General features: G+C 43.7%; 1 protein-coding gene across 1 annotated transcript in view; it reads right to left on the bottom strand.

Annotated features, from left to right (window-relative positions):
* The window catches only part of LOC137379590 (adenylate cyclase type 2-like), a 606,709-nt gene that overhangs the window by 8,699 nt on the left and 577,788 nt on the right, over window positions 1–20,222 (bottom strand). Inside the window, exons 23-24 of the mRNA XM_068050644.1 lie at window positions 18,705–18,819; window positions 13,968–14,092 (exon numbers count right to left, since the gene is read on the bottom strand). Coding sequence (XP_067906745.1) covers window positions 13,968–14,092; window positions 18,705–18,819 — 240 coding nt within the window. The remainder of the gene's footprint in view (window positions 1–13,967; window positions 14,093–18,704; window positions 18,820–20,222) is intronic.

The raw sequence follows: 20,222 nt of genomic DNA, 5'->3' as shown, positions 1-20,222 counted from the left end.
AGCAAAGGTTATGGGCCCTGACAACAGCCTGGATGTAGTACTGAAGGCTTGTGCTCCAGACCCAGCTGCACCATTAGCCAAGCTACAGGACAGCTATAACACTGGCATCTACCCAACAATGTGGAAAATTGCCCAGGTATGTCCTGTCCACAATGAGCAGGACAAATCCAATCCGGCCAATTACCACCCCATCAGTCTACTCTCGATCATCAGCAAAAGTGATAGAAGGCTGCGTTGACAGTGCTATTAAGTGGCACTTACACAGAAATAACCTGCTCACCGATGCTCAGTTCCAGTTCCGCCAGGGTCACTCGGCTCCAGACCTCATTACAGCCTTGGTCCAAACATGGACAAAAGAGCTGAATTCATGAGGTAAATTGAGAGTGACTACCCTTGACATCATGGCAGCATTTGACCAAGTGTGGCATTGAAGAGCCCTAATAAAGCTGAAGTCAGTGGGAATCAGGGGGAAAGCTCTCCACTGGTCAGAGAAATACCTAGCACAAAGGAAGATGGTTGTAGTTGTTGGAGGCCAAACATCTAAGTCCCAGGATATCGCTGCAGGAGTTCCTCAGTGTAGTGTCCTAGGCCCAACCATTGTCAATGACCTTCCCTCCATCATAAAGTCAGATGTGGGATGTTTGCTGATGATTGCACAGCGTTCAGTACCATTCGCAAATCCTCAGATACTGCACTGAATTTTACCAGCCCTCCAACGTCAGGGGTCATGGCGGGGGAGCCTGGAAAATACTTCTGGGAGAGGCCCGCCATGACCGTCGATGCTAGGAAGGCCCTGATGCATTTTACCGGTGGTGGTGAGGCCTTGGTGTGGCCCCCTTGCCGCTCAGAGGCGGGGCCTTCATTTAGAAATAAAATTAAGTAAAAAATGCAAAATAACTTCCCTTGACCAGACGGCTGCCCCGCGCCGATATTCCGGCCAGTGGCCATAACTCCCATGCCATCGGATCTCCATTCGGAGATCCAAGGCGTGACACTGGTGCAGCGGGGGAGGAGTGATATTTTCAGGGCTGGTGGGGGGTAGTGGGGAAAAATCCTTCTGTTGGCTGAGGGGATGGTGGGAAGGGGTAGAAAGGCAAAGGTAACAAAGTTCGGCAGGTAAAGTTGGTGATGGGAAGAAAAGATTTTTCTGTGTGTAAAACACATAAAATGGTCATTGGAGTGGGTGGGAAGGGGCTTCAATTGGTTACTAAAGTTATAACTTTTAATTTGCCCTCCATGTCACTTTAAAAATTTAAATTGTGGTAAGGGCTTGAAACCCTTTAAAAATGGCGCTGCTGCCTGCGCGGTGGCGCCGGACACCATTGCTGGGGATGGAGCTGCTGCCCCCTCTATGTCATCGGGGGTGGCTGTTCCGCCCCTCCATTTAAATAAGCTGTCACGCGAAATATCACGGTGGCTCAGCGGCGCACAAGTCATGTGTGTACTGCGCCTTCTTTCAAGCTCACTGAAGCAGTCCATGTCCACATGTAAGCAAGACCTGGACAATATTCAGGCTTGGGCTAATAAGTGGCAGATAACATTTGCGCCACCCAAATACCAGGCAATGACCATCTCCAACAAAAGAGAATCTAACCATCTCCGCTTGACATTCAATGACATTGTTATCGCTGAATCTCCCACCATCAACACCCTGGGGGATTACCATTTACTTGAAACTGAACTGGACCAGGCACATAAATACTCTGGCTATAAGAATAGGTCAGAGGCTGGAGTCCCCACAACCTGTCCACCATCTACAAGGCACATGTCAGGAGTGTGCTGGTATAGTCTCCACTTGCCTGGATGAGTGCAGCTCCAACAACACTCAAGAAGCATGACACCATCCAGCCTGCTTGATCAGCATCCCATCTACCAGGTTAAGCATTCACTCCCTCAATCACTGGCGCACAATGGCAGCAGTGTGTATCTTATACAAGATGCACTGCAGCAACTCACCAAGCCTCCTTCGACAGCACCTTCAAATCACCTCTACCACCCAGAAAGACAAGGGCAGCAGACGCATGGGAACACAGGGCGGCACAGTGGCGCAGTGGTTAGCACTGCAGCCTCACAGCTCCAGGGACCCGGGTTTGATTCTGGGTACTGCCTGTGCAGAGTTTGCAAGTTCTCCCTGTGACCGCGTGGGTTTTCGCCAGGTGCTCCGGTTTCCTCCCACAGCCTAAGATTTGCAGGTTGATAGGTAAATTGGCCATTGTAAATTGCCCCTAGTGTAGGTAGGTGGTAGGGAATATGGGATTACTGCAGGGTTAGTATAAAATGGGTGGTTGTTGGTCAGCACAGACTCGGTAGGCCGAAGGGCCTGTTTCAGTGCTGTATCTCTAAAAAAAAACACCACCACCTGCAAGTTCCCCTCCAAGCCACACACCATCCTGACTTGGAACTATATCGCCGTTGCTTCATTGTTGCTGGGTCTAAAACCTGGAACTCCCTTCCTAAAAGCACTGTGGGTGTACCTACACGGGATGGACTGCAGTGGTTCAAGAAGGTGGCTCACCATCACCTTTTCACAGGCAATTAGGGATGGGCAAGAAATGCTGGCCTAGCCAGTGACACTCACATCCCATGAAAGAATAAATAAAAATGAGGGGAAATGTGTACAGAATGCATAAGCATAAAATTAGATGTTTTGCTAGAGATCACTGACCTTTGGAGTAGGTTTGCTAGTTCATGCAGTGAGTGCAGATTTGCTGCAAATGTTTGAAAAATAAGTGGATGAGTTCCTGGAGGAGGTTGATGGTGCTGCATACAAAAGGTAGGTATGCTGTTGTGTAATGCACTGTGGTCACTGTTATCTCTTGGAACACTTTTTTGATTGCCTTCAGGGGTCAAAGAGGAATTTCCCAGAAGCCATTTTTCCTTGAGTTTGCCTGGGTTTTAAAAAAAATCTTATTTCTCCCAAGAGAATACACATCTACAGGGTATACTGAGACTTGCGTTGCTTAACATAACTGAATGTACCAGCTGGTCTTTTTCTGTCCTTTTCATTTGTTCATATGTTAATATCCTCCACCTGGTAGCTTTTAGGACAATTTCATCTTGTGCCAATCCACCAGACCAGCCCTGATAACTCAAAGTCATGTAGAAGATGCTTAATTGGTGATCAGGGCTTTTCCCTCTAGTTATGGCTCATTACTCCAGTAAAACTTCTGCACAGGGTGAGAACAAATAAATCGGGTCAGAATTTACTGCCAAAATAACAGCAAGGCTAATGGTGTTCACCGTTATTTATGACTAAATGGTACAGTAACTTCAAGCAAGGTGCAGATGCATGGTTAAAAGTTAATATTCAAAAGTTGCCAGCTGAGTTGCACTGCTTTACTCTCCTCAGTCCATCCAGTGTTTATTTTCCATACCTTAAATCTTGCTGTTTAAGGAGATACCCTTTTGGTTGCCCTGTTCAATCAGGTCCCAGATGCCCTGTTTCCCTTGTTGTCCCGTTAATCAGATCACACTGTCAGCAACATTGTGGTAAAAAAAAACTTTGAGCTAAAGGGTGTAGGGCAAGTCCAACTAATTGCAGATGGGGCTAGATACCCTGCAAGTTCTGGCCTGATGAGACCCATAGGACTATGAGAGTGTGGTACAGCAGACTATAGGAATTCTGAAGTCTCATTTTAGGTGCTTGAATAAATCTGGTGGAGCCCTGCAAGACAGTCTAGCCAGGATATCCAACATCATTGTAGCCTACTCCATATTACATAAGATATTGCTATGAAGAAATGCTTGCTGCTTCTAGAAGCTGAAGAGGGTTATGATGAAGATGGAAGGAAAGGACATCCAACCCACATCAGGAGGAGGGTCCACAGGAAAGAAAGGACATGGAACAGGGCAGGCAACAACTAGAGAAAGGAGGAAACAAATTATAGCCTGGAGATTTCAACAAATATAAGTTGACCAACCAAATAAAATCACTTCACACCTGCCTTTTAACCCATCAGCCTCACAAGTCTTTCACTTCCCCTTCCTAACACAGCATTCGTCAATTGACAAGCCACCATTCAAGTGCAAGTATACACAGAAATGAACTCAGAATTCGATGCGGTCATGCTGTGTTTACTTTCCAGAATAACCTATAACAAAAATTGCCAAGAGAATTTGTACATCCCATTTATCCACATGTAATTACTTCTGACCACTGTGTCTATCCTTTGTGCCAGATACCTTAGTTCTTCTAACTCCTAATCAACTAAACTACCTGACTGAGATGAAGTTAAAAGGTGGGAGACTCACTTCAGTGAAGTAACCGTATCAGAGCAACCAGCTACTGACAGCTTTTCTCTAACAGTGTCACATGTTGTGAGGTCAATGCCTGAAGCTCTTCCATGTGCATTTAAGGGGCATTAAAGAAGCAGACTCATTGTCACTCTGGAGCAAAAGTGACATCTATGGCTACTCCTTACAGCCCACTGGTGCAAGGCACAAGTTCACAGGTACTACTGTCTATGCCATTCTAGATAGAATTCTATCAATCAAATGGTGGCTGCCCTGTGAAAGTGTTGTTTTCAGGCTGACCCTCAAAGCATCTATTGGAGCAGTGGTAGCTATCAGTCCACTGTTCTTAGAAGCTCACCCCTTGTTGCCTTTTTGCTGCAGAAACCTCTTGAAATGTCATTCTCTCCAGAATTTTCTTCATTTCATGAGAAACTTCCTGCTGTTTTGAACATTGGGAATCTGACGTCCTCAGGCTCCTTGAACAAAGACAGTCATTTGCCTCCCTCAGTGGAAGAATGGATTTCTTGCCATTCTTCCACTCCCAAGTCCTCCTGCTTACGAGTGCTACACGGAGTGAAAACCCTTCTGACTCTCAAGCCCTGATATTAATGTGAAGCTGGTTCCTGAGGCTGGGAGTGGGGAGGATGGTGGTGGCATTGGGTGGGAAAAACCCGGAAGTCAAGTCATAGCATCAGAATCTCTGATTTCAGCTTGACTGAGAGAATATGTTTTGACTTCAGAGTTTTGCATCTTCAAGCTGCATAGCGGGCATCTTACGCTCCCACATGATGTGATATTAACTCTATTTAAAGGCACAATGTAGACTTGGAATTTGAAGGATCCAGGAGGTGTTTAGGATGAGTGCACAGAGAGCAAGGCCAGCACCCAAATTTAATGATGCATCCCTGGAATTAATGCTGGATGCAACCAGGAGAAGGAAAGACATACTTTTCCCAAGCAATGAGAGGAAGAAACTGTGGCTCTCACCAAGAAGGCATGATTGGAGGCAGGTGAGTGGGTGAGCAGCAGGGGTATTGTACCTTGTTTTGGATGCAGTACAGGTAGCAATTTAATGACCTAACCGCGTTAGTAAGAAGTGAGTACATTTGCTGATATACCTATATCCTTTCATTTAAGACCCCTCCCCCACCCTTTGACTCTGTCTTGCCAAGCATGCTCCATCACATCACTCCTCACATACAAACATAGAAAATTTAGGGTGCAGCAGGAGGCCACCCTGCCCATCAAGTCGATGCTGGCTGAAAAAGAGCTCAGTAACTCAAATTTCAGCCATCCCAGTCCTCACATTCTATGCGCTTCATCACTTCCCCATTTATCCATCCACCATTGGCACTCAAGTCAATCCTTATGCAATGTGATGCATCTGCCTCCTAGTCATCCTTATTGAATGCACTGCATTCACCGGGTGAATACCTAACCTTCAATGACTCACAGGTCTGTTCTTTGGCCCCTTGTAGAAGAGAATTCAAAATGCATGGGAGAGGACAGGAGGCCATAAATAGTCCAATTCACAGATGCAGAGGAGGATGCTATGGAGATAGGTGACACATCTGCGTCCCTTCACAATCAGTGGTGGAGAGACTGGGAACTCACAGATAGCTAGTGACAGACTTTATTCTATCAATAACTGAACTATGAGAAGATTGAGTATGACAATTGCCAAGATTGTGCCTTTGCCATGGCTAATTCATATCCATTTTTTTCCCTTCCAGGGTGTTCACATTTAAAGTTAAGTGTCACTGAACAGGCATGACATCAATTCTTCAGAGGGTCTCATTCCTTCTGAGGGTTTACAGTCACAACCATGCACCAGTGGAAATGCTCGCACTTTGGTGGGTCCACTTAGATAGATAGTTGGAAATTCAACTGATTCAGAATTTATAAGTGAACATGAGCAAACTCTGATAGCAAGGACAGCTGTGAGTCTGTGTCAGGGGCACAATGCTCTCCAAGCTCTGCTCAGTCGGATACAGGTACTGAACCCTGGGACCTAGTTGAGAAGGCAAATGCTAGAGGTGGATCAACAACTTTGCCAGATACTGAAAGATGTACTACCCACACTTTCCACAATAGCAGAGAGGATGGTGCAATCCAACTCAATCACTAGTACATCTGTGGCATAGGGAATTTGAGAATGTCCACAATGGAGAGGGTGGCTGCCTCCATGAAACTTCAAGCACAGCTCTCAAATAAGGCCATGCATGCCATGACCATCATTGAGCAGATTTTCAGTGTCAATATTTTTGCCACCCTAAACAGGATGACAGATACCTTATCCGTGGCCTTGGAACGCATCATTGATCTTTGCCAAACTGGTCTGCAGCAATGTGGTAGGAGTGATGTGGCACTGGTGCATGATGAAAGGGGATATGGGAGTGGAAATTCCACTCAAAATGCTCTCACTTTTCACCCATTGCTCCCCAGCCAGTACCCAACATTCTGCCTCCTCTTCCAATGGCCAAGTATGCTCCTACATAAGTGCAGGTGGAGCAGTCTCTTATGGTGCTCCAAAAACCAGAGAAAGCAGGCCAAAAGTATCTCAGCAGTCAAAGTAGGAATGAGTAGCCTGTCTCTTCCTTTGCTGAGGCCACAGTGATAGGTCAAGTAGAAGGAGTAGGAAGTGTAAGAGAAAGCTATTGTAATTTACCAAGGGTATGCACATGGGTGTTTGACAAAATGATGTATTAAGTTTCCTTTTCTTATAACGACACATAAAAATTATTGATCAGCACCACTTTCATGTCTTGCTCATCATTGCATCCCAAGTGTCAATTAAGCCTTTCACTTGTTTCAGGTTGAATGTCAATATATGATGGGACCCATTGGGTACATGTGGAATGGATGAATGCATGGCTGAAGGACTGTTTAGTGCAAACTGGGGGAGGGGAGGGGGATGCGGGGAGTTGGTGCTGCTGGTGGGAGTGGGCCGTAGGATTTAATTTGTGCTGTTTTCCTGTATGAACCATCGGGCATCCCTGGCAGCAACTTACACTGCTTGTCTGGCGATGGGGGCCCCAAATTCATATTCCTCCTCCTCATCCAAAGACAAATGTTGAGCGCCATTTTCTCCTTCACCTGTAATCCTCTCTGCTGTGTAATGTTATGCAGGACATAGCACACCATTATCGTTCTGGTCACCCTTGCTGGCAAGTATTGAAGGGCACCTCCAGACCTAGCTAGGCACCTGAAGCATATCTTCAACATTCCGATGATTTGGTGGTCATTGTGGCTTGTGTTGAAGTGCTCCTGTGCCTAATTGGTGGGGTTCCTCACAGGTGTCATGAGCCAACATGAGGGGGGTATCCTCTGGCTCCTGAAGCAAGCCTTTAAGTCTGGTTCCTGTAATGAAAAGGTCTGGAATGTTGGACTCCCACAGAATGAAAGCATCACCATGGCTCCCAGGGAATCTGGTGCACACCTGCAAGAACCTCTTCTTGTGGTAACACACCAACTGCAGATGGATAGAATAATATCCATTGCAGTTGATAAAAACTCCTGGTTGCTATGGTAGGGTCTTGATTGTCACATGCGTGTAATCAATGGACCTGTGGGAAGTCAGCAAGGGAAGCTTACATAGCTCCCAGCCCTAGAAAACAATCCATTAGTATCCTACCTTATGCATTTATGTGCATTGGACTGTGAGACCATTAATATTTCCCTGGTAGCACCCTGGAAGGAACCCAACACAACAGAATTGAGGACGACAGTGACTTCCACAAACACTGGTAATGCGTATCTGCCAGGTGCAGCAGATGTCTTCTAGGAGGCTGCAGCCAAACGTCAGACTGCAGTTGCAACATTTTTCTTGCCAAATTTAACTACGTATGCAACACCACCCACCCGTTCTTGCCTGTTAAAATCCCCTCCCCACACTATTTCTTCCTGAGTGGGAATGTTTGGGCTGGTGGTAGAGTAGGTGAGAAATAATGAAGGAGTTGGTGCAAGGATCTCATGTACTTCTTTGTCACTAAGATTGAGACCATCCATTCAGCTGTCTCTGCCACTTCCCTCCCTTCTGTAACCCACTGGACCAAACTTCCCCTAAGGCTCCCCCTGCCCTAGCTCTGAACTTGCATCTTTCTCTAGTTTCTCTCCTTTCTCCCCTCATGGCTTCTCTGAGCTCATCTTGTCCATGAGACCCACATTCTTCTCCTTCAACCCTTAGTAGTGTTTAGTTTAGAGATACAGCACTGAAACAGGCCCTTCGGCCCACCGAGTCTGTGCCGACCATCAACCACCCATTTATACTAATCCCATATTCCTACCACATCCTCACCTGTCCCTATATTCCCCTACCACCTACCTACACTAGGGGCAATTTATAATGGCCAATTGACCTATCAACCTGCAAGTCTTTGGCATGTGAGAGGAAACCGGAGGACCCGGAGGAAACCCACGCAGACACAGGGAGAACTTGCAAACTCCACACAGGCAGTACCCAGAATTGAACCCGGGTCGCTGGAGCTGTGAGGCTGCGGTGCTAACCACTGCGCCACTGTGCCGCCCAACTAAACTGCTGACCAACCTATTTCCCTTCCTGGCCTCCATGTTAGCTAATATTATTAATGGTTCCCTCTCCCCAGAGTCAATTCAACTCCCCTTCAAACCTGCTATCTTCAGCTTCTCCTCAAAAAACCCTCTTGACATTTCTGTTCTTGCAAACCACGACCCCATATCCAAGCTCCCTTTCTTCTACAAAGTCCTTAAATGTGTTGTTACCTCAAGTTCCAAGCTCAACTATCCTGCAACTCCATGTTTGAATGGGGCAGTGGAGAGGGCTTTAAACTAATAAACGGGGACTGATTGGGAGAATTCAGGAAAGGGTAAATACAAAAGCAGCAAAGAAAATGTCAAGGTTCTAGAGAAGAGCAGTGATTTGGGTAAAAATAAGCAGAGTTGGTCAGGAAGGCACAGAGAGAGTAACTAAAGTAAGAGGATATTACTACTGACTAAGGTGTCAGGAAAAATTTGAAAAAAGTCAAAGCTAAGGGCAACTGTAGACCCAGCAAAAGCACATACTGTAAAAACATATACGAACTTACTTGAAACAATGGGGCTAGTCACACAACAACGCACAGTGTGTTGAAGCACAGGGGGGCTGGGTAGAAAGTGGCCACAGCACACAGATGGCCAAGAAATTGTAGACAGTATAGAAGAACAGGAGATGTTTCTAGACACTGTCCTTGCACGTACCAGATAAAGGAGTCGTCATGGACATAAAATACGATGAGACTCACAGCAGACAATGGGAAACTGTAAAGTGTCAACCAGGTTCTCACTGAGCCAAATAAGGAATTATCATTATGTCATTATACTAGACCCCTTTAAGTAAGTAAGAGGAGAGGGTCTTGGAAACAAGATTTAATCCCTGACTGAAACTGGGGAAGAACACTCGAGAAGATACCCCTGAGTCAAGGACTCAGAGAACAGAAGAGCAGCCGCAAGTCCTAGACTGATCACCTTGTGCCTTGACAGGTAGTATACTGTGCAAGTAGTGAGAGCTTGTCCTTTGATGATTCTAGATACTGTGCAAGTTAGTGAGAGCTTGTACTTGATGATTTAGTGGGTGAATAAAATATTGATATACCTTTCACCAATCAGTTTCCCTGGATTCTATAAGAGTAAGTGCGGATTAGGCACAACAGATATTACTACTGTCTAAGGTAACATTAGGGAAAATTAGAAAAAAGTCAAAGCTAAGGGCACTATATCTGAACATATGAAGTATTCACAACAAATTCAAAGAATTAATAGCACAGATAGAAATTAATAGGTTTTATCTGATATCCACTGTGGAGACATGGTTGCAAAGTCAGTAAGGTTGAGAACTAAATATTCCAGGATACTTAACTTTTAGAAGAGATGGCCAAAATGGAAAACAGGAGGGGGTAGCCCTGATAATAAAGGATGGAAAGTCAGTAGGGAGAAAGGATCTTAGTTCAGAAAATCAAGAAATAGAATCAATTTGGGTGGAGCTAAGAAATAGCAAGAGGCAGGAAACATTGGCAGATGATGTTTATAGTTCCCTAACAATAGTTGTAGTGTAGGGCAGACTATAAATCAGGAAATTAGAGGTGCATGTAGTAAGGGTAATACAGTAATCAAGGGGGAATTTAATCTTCATATAGACTGGGTAAACCAAATTTGCAGTAAAGGGGCCTCTAGGGAAGAGGGATATTATTATGAATAGAATTTTATATTGAGTCCGAAACTAGGGTCTTAAATCTAAACAAAGCAATCTACATAGGTATGAGAGCCGCGTTGGCTAAGGTAAATTGGGAAATTACATTAAAAGATATAAGGGTAGACAAAGAATGGCTAATGTTTAAAGAATTAATACATAATTTGCAACAAATATACATTCCTTTAAGACATAAAAACCCTACAAAAGAAGGAGACTAAACATGGCTAACAAGAGGAGTTAAAAATCGTATTAGATCAAAGGAAGAGGCTTATTATGTTGCCAAAACGAATAGTAAGCCTGAGAAGTGGGAAGATTTTAGAATTCAGCAAAAGAGAACCAAGAAAATTGATAAGGAGAGAAAAAGAGAATATGGGGTATCCTAACTAGAGCCATAAAAACGGGTTGTGACCGTTTCTATAGGTATGTAAATAGGAAGGGATTAGTGAAAGTAAACATGGGTCCAGTAGAGGTAGAGACTGGTGAAATGAAAGGGGCATTAAACAAATATCTATCTTCATGGTAAAAAACACAAAGAACATTCTGGAAATAATGCAGAACAAAGGATCTAGCAAGAATAAGGGACTTAAAGAAATCAGTATAAGAAATAGTACTGGAGAAATTAATGGGACTATTGGCGACAAATCCCTGGACCTGACAACTTGCATCCTAGGGTTTTAAAAGAGGCAGTTGCAGAGATAGTGGATGCATTGTTTTTGATCTTTGAGAATTCCTTAGATCCTGGAACAATTCCCAAGGATTGGAAGGTAGCAAATATAACCCCACTATTTAAGAAAGGAGGAAGAGAGAAAACAGGGAACTATAGGCTAGTTAACTTAACATTAGTAGTAGGCAAAATGCTAGAATCTATTATTAGGGACATGGTAACAGGGCACTTAGAAAATCATAATATAATTAAGCAAAGTCGACATGGATTTAAATCAGTTGAAATATCACTTCAATTGAGCAATTAGCATATGTTAATAGGCATCCACCTCTCCTGAAGGGGTTGCGCACATGTAGTCAAATGCACTCGAGTCAAATGCAGAAGTCGGTGGATTGGAGCCAGTTTCCCAACATGGTCTCATTTCTGCCAGTTTTAACCCCTACCCACACTCAAACGCACCTGCTCCTCTAGGTTAAAATTCCTTCCATTAATTCAGCAATGATGACCATACAGTGATATATGTCCAATTAAAGATACTATATGAATTGGTGGAGAGCTTGAAGTTGATCATTTTCCCAAAATGTTGCAACTCTTGTCCTTCTCAGTAGTAGAGGTCACAGGGCTTGGAGGTGCTTGTGGAGGTATGTTTGGTTGGTTGCTGCAGTGCACTCTGTGGATCAAAGGGTTGGATTCGGAGTCTGGTGACATAGGCACTGATCAAGTGAACTAGTATGTCGTGGATGGTGTAACGTTTATTGAATGATTCAGTTACACCTATCTAGGTGAGTGGTGAGTATTAGACCACACTCCTGCTTTGAGCCTTTTAGATGGTGGGCTGGCTTTGAGGAGTCAGGAGCTAAGTCACTTGTCACAGAGTATCCAGCTCTGCCATGTTCTTGTAGCCACAGTGTTAATACAGCTGATCCAGTTAAGCCTCTGGTTAATGGTGACCTCCAGGAGTTTGATGATGGGGACTTGATAATGGTTATGCTGTTGAAGGTTAGGGAGAGATGGTCGGTCATTCTTTTGTTCAAAATGGTCATTACCTACCTATTATATGCAAAGTTTTCTCCTTCATGAATTAGAACTCCTAGGGGTACAATGGAAAGGCTTCCTCTGACCCATCTGCCAGATCCATGACCAATCTGTACTGTAGATTTGTGACAAAAAGGGGAAACAATCATAGGAAGCGTTGGCTCAAATCTATACTGACCTATCAGTGAATGACCTACAGGGCAAGTTAGACCCCAACAGGCATGTCTCTTTACCAAAACACCTCACATGACAACCTAAATTATCTAATAAAAAAAAACTAGCTTTTAAAATCATTGAGACACCAAATAATGTGCTTGATAATGTGGGGAATGGTATGTTAATGATTAGACCTGGTACACAGTATTTGACTTTGTCTAGAATATCAAGGTGGCTGTCACACTTTAAACTGCCAAATATAGGTCTTTCTACCACCCTGAAGGCAGATGTTGGTCATATAGTTGATGAAGAAACACTGAAAATTCAGAGGACTTAGTGATTGAATTTTCCAGTGACATATCAAAGGGAAAATTTTCTCAGTTATCATCAGTTACTGTGGTGTTGGATGCCACTGGCTTTTTCTCAATTTAATGCAAACTGCATTCTCATATCTATTAATTCCTGATAAAATAGGGTGTCATTAATAAATTATTCATCAAGCTTTCTGTTAATATTTATGATGATATTTATGATATTTTATTCACAAAAGTTACTTAAGTTCACATTGAAAGGTAAATTTACTAGTCTGTGTAGGGAGCCACGCTTGAAGGGAGCATCGATCAGAGACAGCGCTACAATACTGTGGCATTGATTTTTGACATGTTCCTGTCGAGTGCAGCTTCCCACTAAGGGTAGCGGCAGGTGAAGAAATGGTGGCCCACACGTACAGGCCACGCGCTGCCATGCCCCACCATTCCAGTGCGTGGTGGCTCATTTCCATACATATGGTGGTCCGCTGCCCCTCCCCCCCCCCAATCACGTGGCAGGAGCGGGCTCTGCGATGTCGGCAACAGAGTCATCTGCCTCTGCACATAAATGTGTGACCCGTGCCCCTCATCCAAATTGAATAATTGACCTCTCCCCTGCCACAACTGCACAAAGTGCAGAGGTCACTCCTTCCCCCCATCCATACACACACTAGAAATGCAGAGTTGACCTCATTCCCCCCTCCCCAACTACACTAAAAATCCTAAGATCCCCCCTTCCCCACCTCAGTGGTGCCAGCCTTCCATGGACAGGAAAGTGAAGGCGCGTGAGTGCCGGCCATCGCACGGAAGATCGCGGACAGCCAGTAAGATTGTGAGGAATGGTATGTTAATTTATCCACGTTCTTTATTTCAATATTTAAAGTTGGGTCCAGTTGCCAAGCAGCTGGGGTGCTGCCACAGAGCCTTGCTGCTGGCGGGAAGATCAGGCCCAGCAATCCCGGCATTGGGTTCCGTGGCGGGCCTCTGCCGCTGCGATCTTCTGCCCCCATCCCCCACTACGGAGCCCAATGTCAGGGGCTCAACAAAAATTCAGTCCTAAGAGTGAGAGATCAGTGAATTTATCCATTGGAAAAATATTACATTAAACAGCTTTGAAAATCAGCAATCTTTGGTGACCAGCCGGTAAGCCCTGTTACAACCTCTCTTCCTTAATGCCAATTTTGTGAGATAAACATTTTGTTCCATTTTGGGACACTACATATAACTGGATTCTGTTGTAGCTTGAGACTGCAAGTATATAAAAAATGACTGCTAGAAGAAATAGCAATTATTTGTCTTGCATGAAGTGCATCCATTAGGAAATTGTGTCTGAAGAACAATGTAGAAGGAATTTGGAAGAGCATACCTGTATCTTGCCAAGGACTCCTGTGCTGTCCATCCTGCTAGCCACATTAACACTATTTCCCCAGATATCGTACTGTGGCTTCTGAGCTCCAATCACTCCAGCAATAACAGGGCCATGGTTAATACCTGGCAGAAAATTGAATGATTACTTTGCAAATAATGGTATAAAAAATATTTTCTCACTGTTACTAAAGCTGGGGCAAGGGCAACGGCAGCTCGTTGTACATCAAAAATATTATATCTGTATGGCAGGCAGGACTAAGGGAAAACCTTTAATTCCTACATCACTATAACATATTGGTAGCAGGCATGTGCAACTCCAGTCCCTTGATTGGATGATTTAGATTTGAATTACCAGACAGCACAAAATGTAATTGACTGATTGGATATTTTCAATCAAAAATGAGCATTTTATACTCGGATAAATGGTTACAGAACATAGCTACATTTACCACATAATACTGCCTTTTTCTTTTGGAAAAACACCTGTTTTTGGGTAGTGCAGGAAAAATGAGTACAGGGTGCAATGAAGATCTACCACCATGTAATAAGTTCCTTTTATGTTTTCTGATGCAACATTAATGAGATGCACAGAGTCCAGTTGTAGAAGATCTCAAAACAGGTTTATTTACAGCTAAAGTATTATACAGTACAGAGCTAACTATATACAGAATCTTACCCTAGGTGTTACAGTTGTAGAGTGAATCTGGATTGTAGTCACATGACCACATCCTGGTACTAAGGTCTTAAAGGGACATTACTCTTAAAGGCAATCATAGAACATTCCTTTTCTTTCCAAAGATAAATCTTGTATGCCAAAAGTAAGAAACATACAAAATTAGATAACATCAAAATTATTTATACTTGGATAGAGATTGTGAAATTTACAAATATAGAGGCTCAAAAGTCCATATATCATTTCGGTGGTTTGACAACTGCTGCTCAGGGAATTTGCGTCTTGTCTATTGCTGTTCTTTCTGAAGTTTCTCCCTCTCTGCATTCAGTTTCTGTTGCTCTGCCTTCAGCCTGCTAACATACTCTGTTGCTTTTCTCAAATTGACTACTTTTGGGGCTATGTCATTCTTGGAAAGTTCCAGCACCTCATCTCGAAGAACCAATAGGCAATGCTTCAACTCATTCCTCCTCTGCCTCTTCAGGGTATTGCGTGTCCTTTGCCTCTCCTCATCTTCCGCTTCTGAAGGCTTGGGACTCAAGGTTGAGATCTTGTTGGGGAAAGAGTACTTTCTCTCATGGAGGTACTGGTCCGTTCTGGCTCGTTGTGGTGCTGGCGGTTCTCTAGGGAGCAGAAGTGAAGGCGTAGCATAGTTATGCTGTTGCTAGGTTTACAGACCACACCATTTGATGCTGGTCAGAGTCTGCGAGCGGGTTTTGGTCCTGAGATTCCCCTTTGGCAATGCTCCCCACTGCCAACCGTATACCATTGGTCTCTTCTGCTGTAATGGGTATCTTGGTGACCTTGGGTATGGTGATGATGTTGAGATCCTTACACGTTGGTAGTCTTGCCACTGCTGGTCCACTTGTGTCTACTAGATAGAATATTTGTGGTTTCCATGCCAACTTGCCAAAGCTGCATTGCATTGTCAGTGTGCCACTGCGAGGGATGGGTGACCTGCTGTATGCAGATAACTTGGCAGTTGTCAGCTGTATCATTGATTTTCAACAACTCCAGTAAATATCTTTCAGGATTCAAACTGGTACAATATTTGCACTAGCACCGGTGTCAATCTTAACCCTGAGTGTGTGTTTGCCAGCTTTCTTTTGGCACATGATGTTAAGAGTGGCGAAAGCTGACAGTTGTTTGATTTCATCAACATGATGTGGCAGGCTGATAATGTGAAACGCCGTCTCGTCTTTTGGCTGAGAATTGCTTCTTTCTGAGTCTTGTCTCAGGTCTGTTTCGCCGTGGACTTCATGTATCGGCTTGCATTTACGCTGGCCCTTGGAGCTCTCCTTGCTGCTGTTGCCCTGTTTCTGTGCCTAGCGTCTGTTTGTCTGCGTCCTATTGTGACTTCTGGCTACGTCGTTGGAGCCAGCTTTCTTGCTTATGGTGGGCCTAGTCTCCCTGTGCACCGTATGCCTTACACAGGTCTTGAAATTCAGGACAAGGTCACGGTGAGTGGGACCAATCACATTTACCACACAGCTTGCTTGCTCTTTTCAACCTGGTTATGATACTGATACTGTTGGCTGCCCCTAGTGCTTGCAGATGCTGTTGTCCAGCTGCAATGGCTTCGTACTTCCTGCCACCTTCCAGCAGTTCATCAATGCTGTAATCTTTCTTTTCCAGCAAGAGGCCCTTCTGAAACACTTAAATTGGTGTTGATACAATCACCAGCTCCATTATTCAGTCCGACAGCTCAACTTCTGAAAAATCATTCATTGCCCTTACTACGGCATCTACTGACAAACTGGTCTATTGATTCCTGTGGCTGTTGCCTGGAGGACATCAATTCCAGGTGGTGAATTCTAAAATTCAACCCTAATCTGAGCTGATCTTCTAACATTTTCCATATATTTGCGGGATATTTCTGGTCCTCTTTGGATAAGCCTGAGGTATTGATTCTGTGTAATCCCTCATTTCCAATTGTTACCATTATTTTTACAGCCTGTTTTTCTGGTTCTGTAATCACTTGGTCGGTGAAGCATAACTGCATTCTCTGTTTGAAAAGCTGGAACTTGGATAGGATATCCATGGTATTCCAGTTCATTCTGGGAAATTTGGTATCCATCTTTCTGCTGTTCTTTTGCTTTAAAACTTGATTTAATACTTGTATAACTCTATACTACTTCCCCTTTAAAAAAACTCTCTTGGCTGCTTTGATTGACAGGAGCAGGTGTTTAGCAGTGCTTGTCTGTTTACACAGCTGTGCAATAGGCATTTCAAGTGCTCTTTTTCTCCCTGCTAGAGTTTGTTTATACAGCTGTTCAATAGGCAATTCTTCACAATTGAGTGGTTTTATGCGGTTTTCTTAAACTTTGGCTGAGTGAACGAAAGCTCGTCATGCTTGAGTGATTTAATTTTTTTAAAGCTTTAGCTGCAGGCTGCGTGAATGGAGGATTCCCGCGTTTTTTGCTGTTGAGTGCCTCCTGCAATGGCGCGGACCTCGAACAGCCTGGGGCAGCCTTTGAAAACAATCGATCAGCCTGAGATAGGGACTATGTTTTCTCTGATTTTTTCTTTTACTGAGCCTTAAAAAAAATCAACTTTGCAAGCACCTCAAAGCTTTTTTTTTCAACAAGGATTCCTGGACCATTAGCACAACGACTTGCCTGATCACTGTGATTGATTTGCAGCCTGTCGTTCAGAGCTCTGTCTTCTACAGCTTGAGCTAAATGTTTTCTTCTTTCCCTATTTGGGCCAGTATTTGTTTTTAACTTTCTCTCTTTTAGATGTAGGAAGGTAGTTTCAAAGTTGTTTTCCCTGTGGTCTTCAATCTTAGATTTCGACTTCTCATCATAACTGCCACCATGTTATGAGTTCCTTTTATGTTGTCTGATGCAACATCAATGAGATGTGTCGAGTCCAGGTCGTTGAAGATCTCAAACAGATTTATTCACAGCTAAACTATTATACCGGACAGAGCTAACTATTTACAGAATCTTACTCTGGGTGTTACAGTTGCAGAGTGAATCTGGATTGTAGTCACATGACTACATCCCAGTATTTGGCTCATTAGCATACTAAGATCTTAAAGGGGCATCACTCTTAAAGGCAACCATACAGCACAGGGAAACTTTTCTGCCTTGACATCACCAGAGAACATGACCATTGGCCATCCTGTCACATTCAAAAGATGGCGAGGAAGCAAGACTTTACTGCTTTAGTACCACTAACCCATAACCAGGCTGCTACCACTGTGGCAGTTTGCTAACATTAATGACAGAATGAGCGTGTGATCCAGTGAAGGGGTGGGGGAAGAGGTAGTTTTGTTCACCTCTCCCCTCTTAAGAACCCCTACAACTGACAGGTCTGTTTTGAATATTGTCAGCTCACTTAGAGTCATCGAGTCATTTACAGCACAGAAGAAGGCCATTCGGCCCATCGAGTCCATGCCAGCTCTCCACAGAGCAATCAGTCTATCCCACTCCACTTTCCTTGCAAGTTTATTTCCTTCAAGTGACCTCTAAGCCTATCATAATCTTGTACACCTTTAGCAAATTTTCTGCTTTTTTTAACAGCTTTGTGGAATTTCCTAGTTTGCAGTGCTGAACTCCCTGTGCAGGGAATCACGAAATGTCCTTCTCTCACCCATCTTCAGCAGCAATACCACCCCAGATGAAAGTTCAGGTTTATATATCAGGAGATTAATAGTTCTACCTATAATAATGAGTTGATGAAGGAATAGATCTTTGAAGTAATAGTTTGTTTATTTGAACAGCAATGGTATACTTCTTTCCTACTTCTAATGAAGCCTATGTGTACTGCACTATTTAAAATGGCTGCTGCAAATCCTTGCATTAGCACTGAAGTTAGCATTAGTCTACAAATCCAGAATGAAGAACCCCTTGCATGTGTGTAAACATGCATATATACAGCTTCATTTGCCAATCAGACAGGGATATGAAATTGGAAGTATAACTCAGTATCACCAGCTCTGCATCATCCTAAGCAGGTAGTGGTCTTAAATTATATATGCAGCTTAAAAGCATCAAATAAGTACTTTTCATAGGCAGTTTCACCAACAGATCATGAGAGCAGATGTATAAACATACATACCAATACGCAGCTTAAAGTCATTGAAAGAATGCTTGTTGATCACATCAAGTTTTATCATGAGTGCAAATGCAAACTCTAACATGGTTCCAATGTGTGTGTACTGTCTGTCTGCCTCCTGCAAATCAAGAGAAACTCTGGATCAGATCAAATTACAAGGTAACAACTCAGCTCATAGTTCACAAATGAAAGGCATATTGAAAAGCATTTAGAAATTGTTTATAGAACGGAGTAAAAATAAATATATGGTTTAAGTTAGTCTTGCAAAGAGTCATTACTGGAGACTCCGACAGTGGAAACAAAATCTAAAATATTGGATTAAGTTATTGAACCATTGCAGTTGGATATGGCTTTTGGTGAGTTGGAATCTGCTGGGATTAGAGGTGTAAATCCATTTGATGTCAACGATGAAGCCAATGTTTTGTGCAAGATGGATCGCATGGCTGGAAGAGCTTGAGGCTTATGCAGGGCCTGTTTCTCGATGGGGCAACGGTGATGCAGAGAGCTCAATGGAGGGCTTTGTTGCTCTACAATCCTGGAGCATCAGTGAGAGAAAGACATTCAGAACACTTAATAGCACAGCAGAACAAGATGATTATAATAAGGCTGTAGATGCATTAAACAATCATTATATGGTGAAGATGAATGCAACATTTCAGTGTCGTGTTTCTCAGCAGATGAAGCAGACAGATGGGGAAACTGAAATAAAAACAGAACATGCTGGAAATACTCAGCAGGTCAGGCAGCATCTGTGGAGAGCGAAGCAGAGTTAACGTTTCAGGTCTGTGATCTTTCATCAGAACTGGCAAAGGTGAGAAAAGAATTAGGTTTTAAGCAAGTGAAGGGGGTGGGGGCATGGAGATGGTGGGGAAGAGAACAAAAGGGGAGGTGTGTGATAGGCCAGAGCGCAGGAGAGATTAAATAACAAAGCTGGCCTGGGACAAAGGCAAAGAGTGTGTTAATGCTTGTGGTGAAAGACAAAGCATTAATACAGACAGAGTGTTAACAGCGGAATAATGAGTAGCTCTGTCTACATGAACAACAGACACATGGTTAAAAAATAAAACAAAATAAAATAAAAAATATAAAAATATTTTAAAAAGCCAGTCATGCTCTGAAGTTATTGAACTCAATGTTTAGTCCACAAGGCTGTAGAGTGCCTAATCGAAAAATCTAGTACTGCTCCTTGAGCTTGCGTTGATGTTCACTGAAATACTGGAGAAGAAATGTTGGCATGAGAGCCGGGGGGTGTTGGTTGGGGGGGCGGGTGGGGTGTTGAAATGGCAAGCAACCGGAAGCTCAGGGTCATGCTTTCGGACTGTGTGGAGGTGTTCTGCAAAGCGGTCACCCAATCTGCATTTGGTTGCCCCAGTATAGAGGTGACCACATTCTTCTTCTTTGGGCCTCCTTATCTCGAGAGACAATGGATATGCGCCTGGAGGTGGTCAGTGGTTTGTGAAGCAGCGCCTGGAGTGGCTATAAAGGCCAATTCTGGAGTGACAGGCTCTTCATTGTGAGCAG

This window comes from Heterodontus francisci, chromosome 2, assembly GCF_036365525.1.
Source record: "Heterodontus francisci isolate sHetFra1 chromosome 2, sHetFra1.hap1, whole genome shotgun sequence".
Classification (NCBI taxonomy): domain Eukaryota; kingdom Metazoa; phylum Chordata; class Chondrichthyes; order Heterodontiformes; family Heterodontidae; genus Heterodontus; species Heterodontus francisci.
Note: the sequence above shows the minus strand (reverse complement) of the source record. Positions and strands in the feature narration are given on the sequence as shown.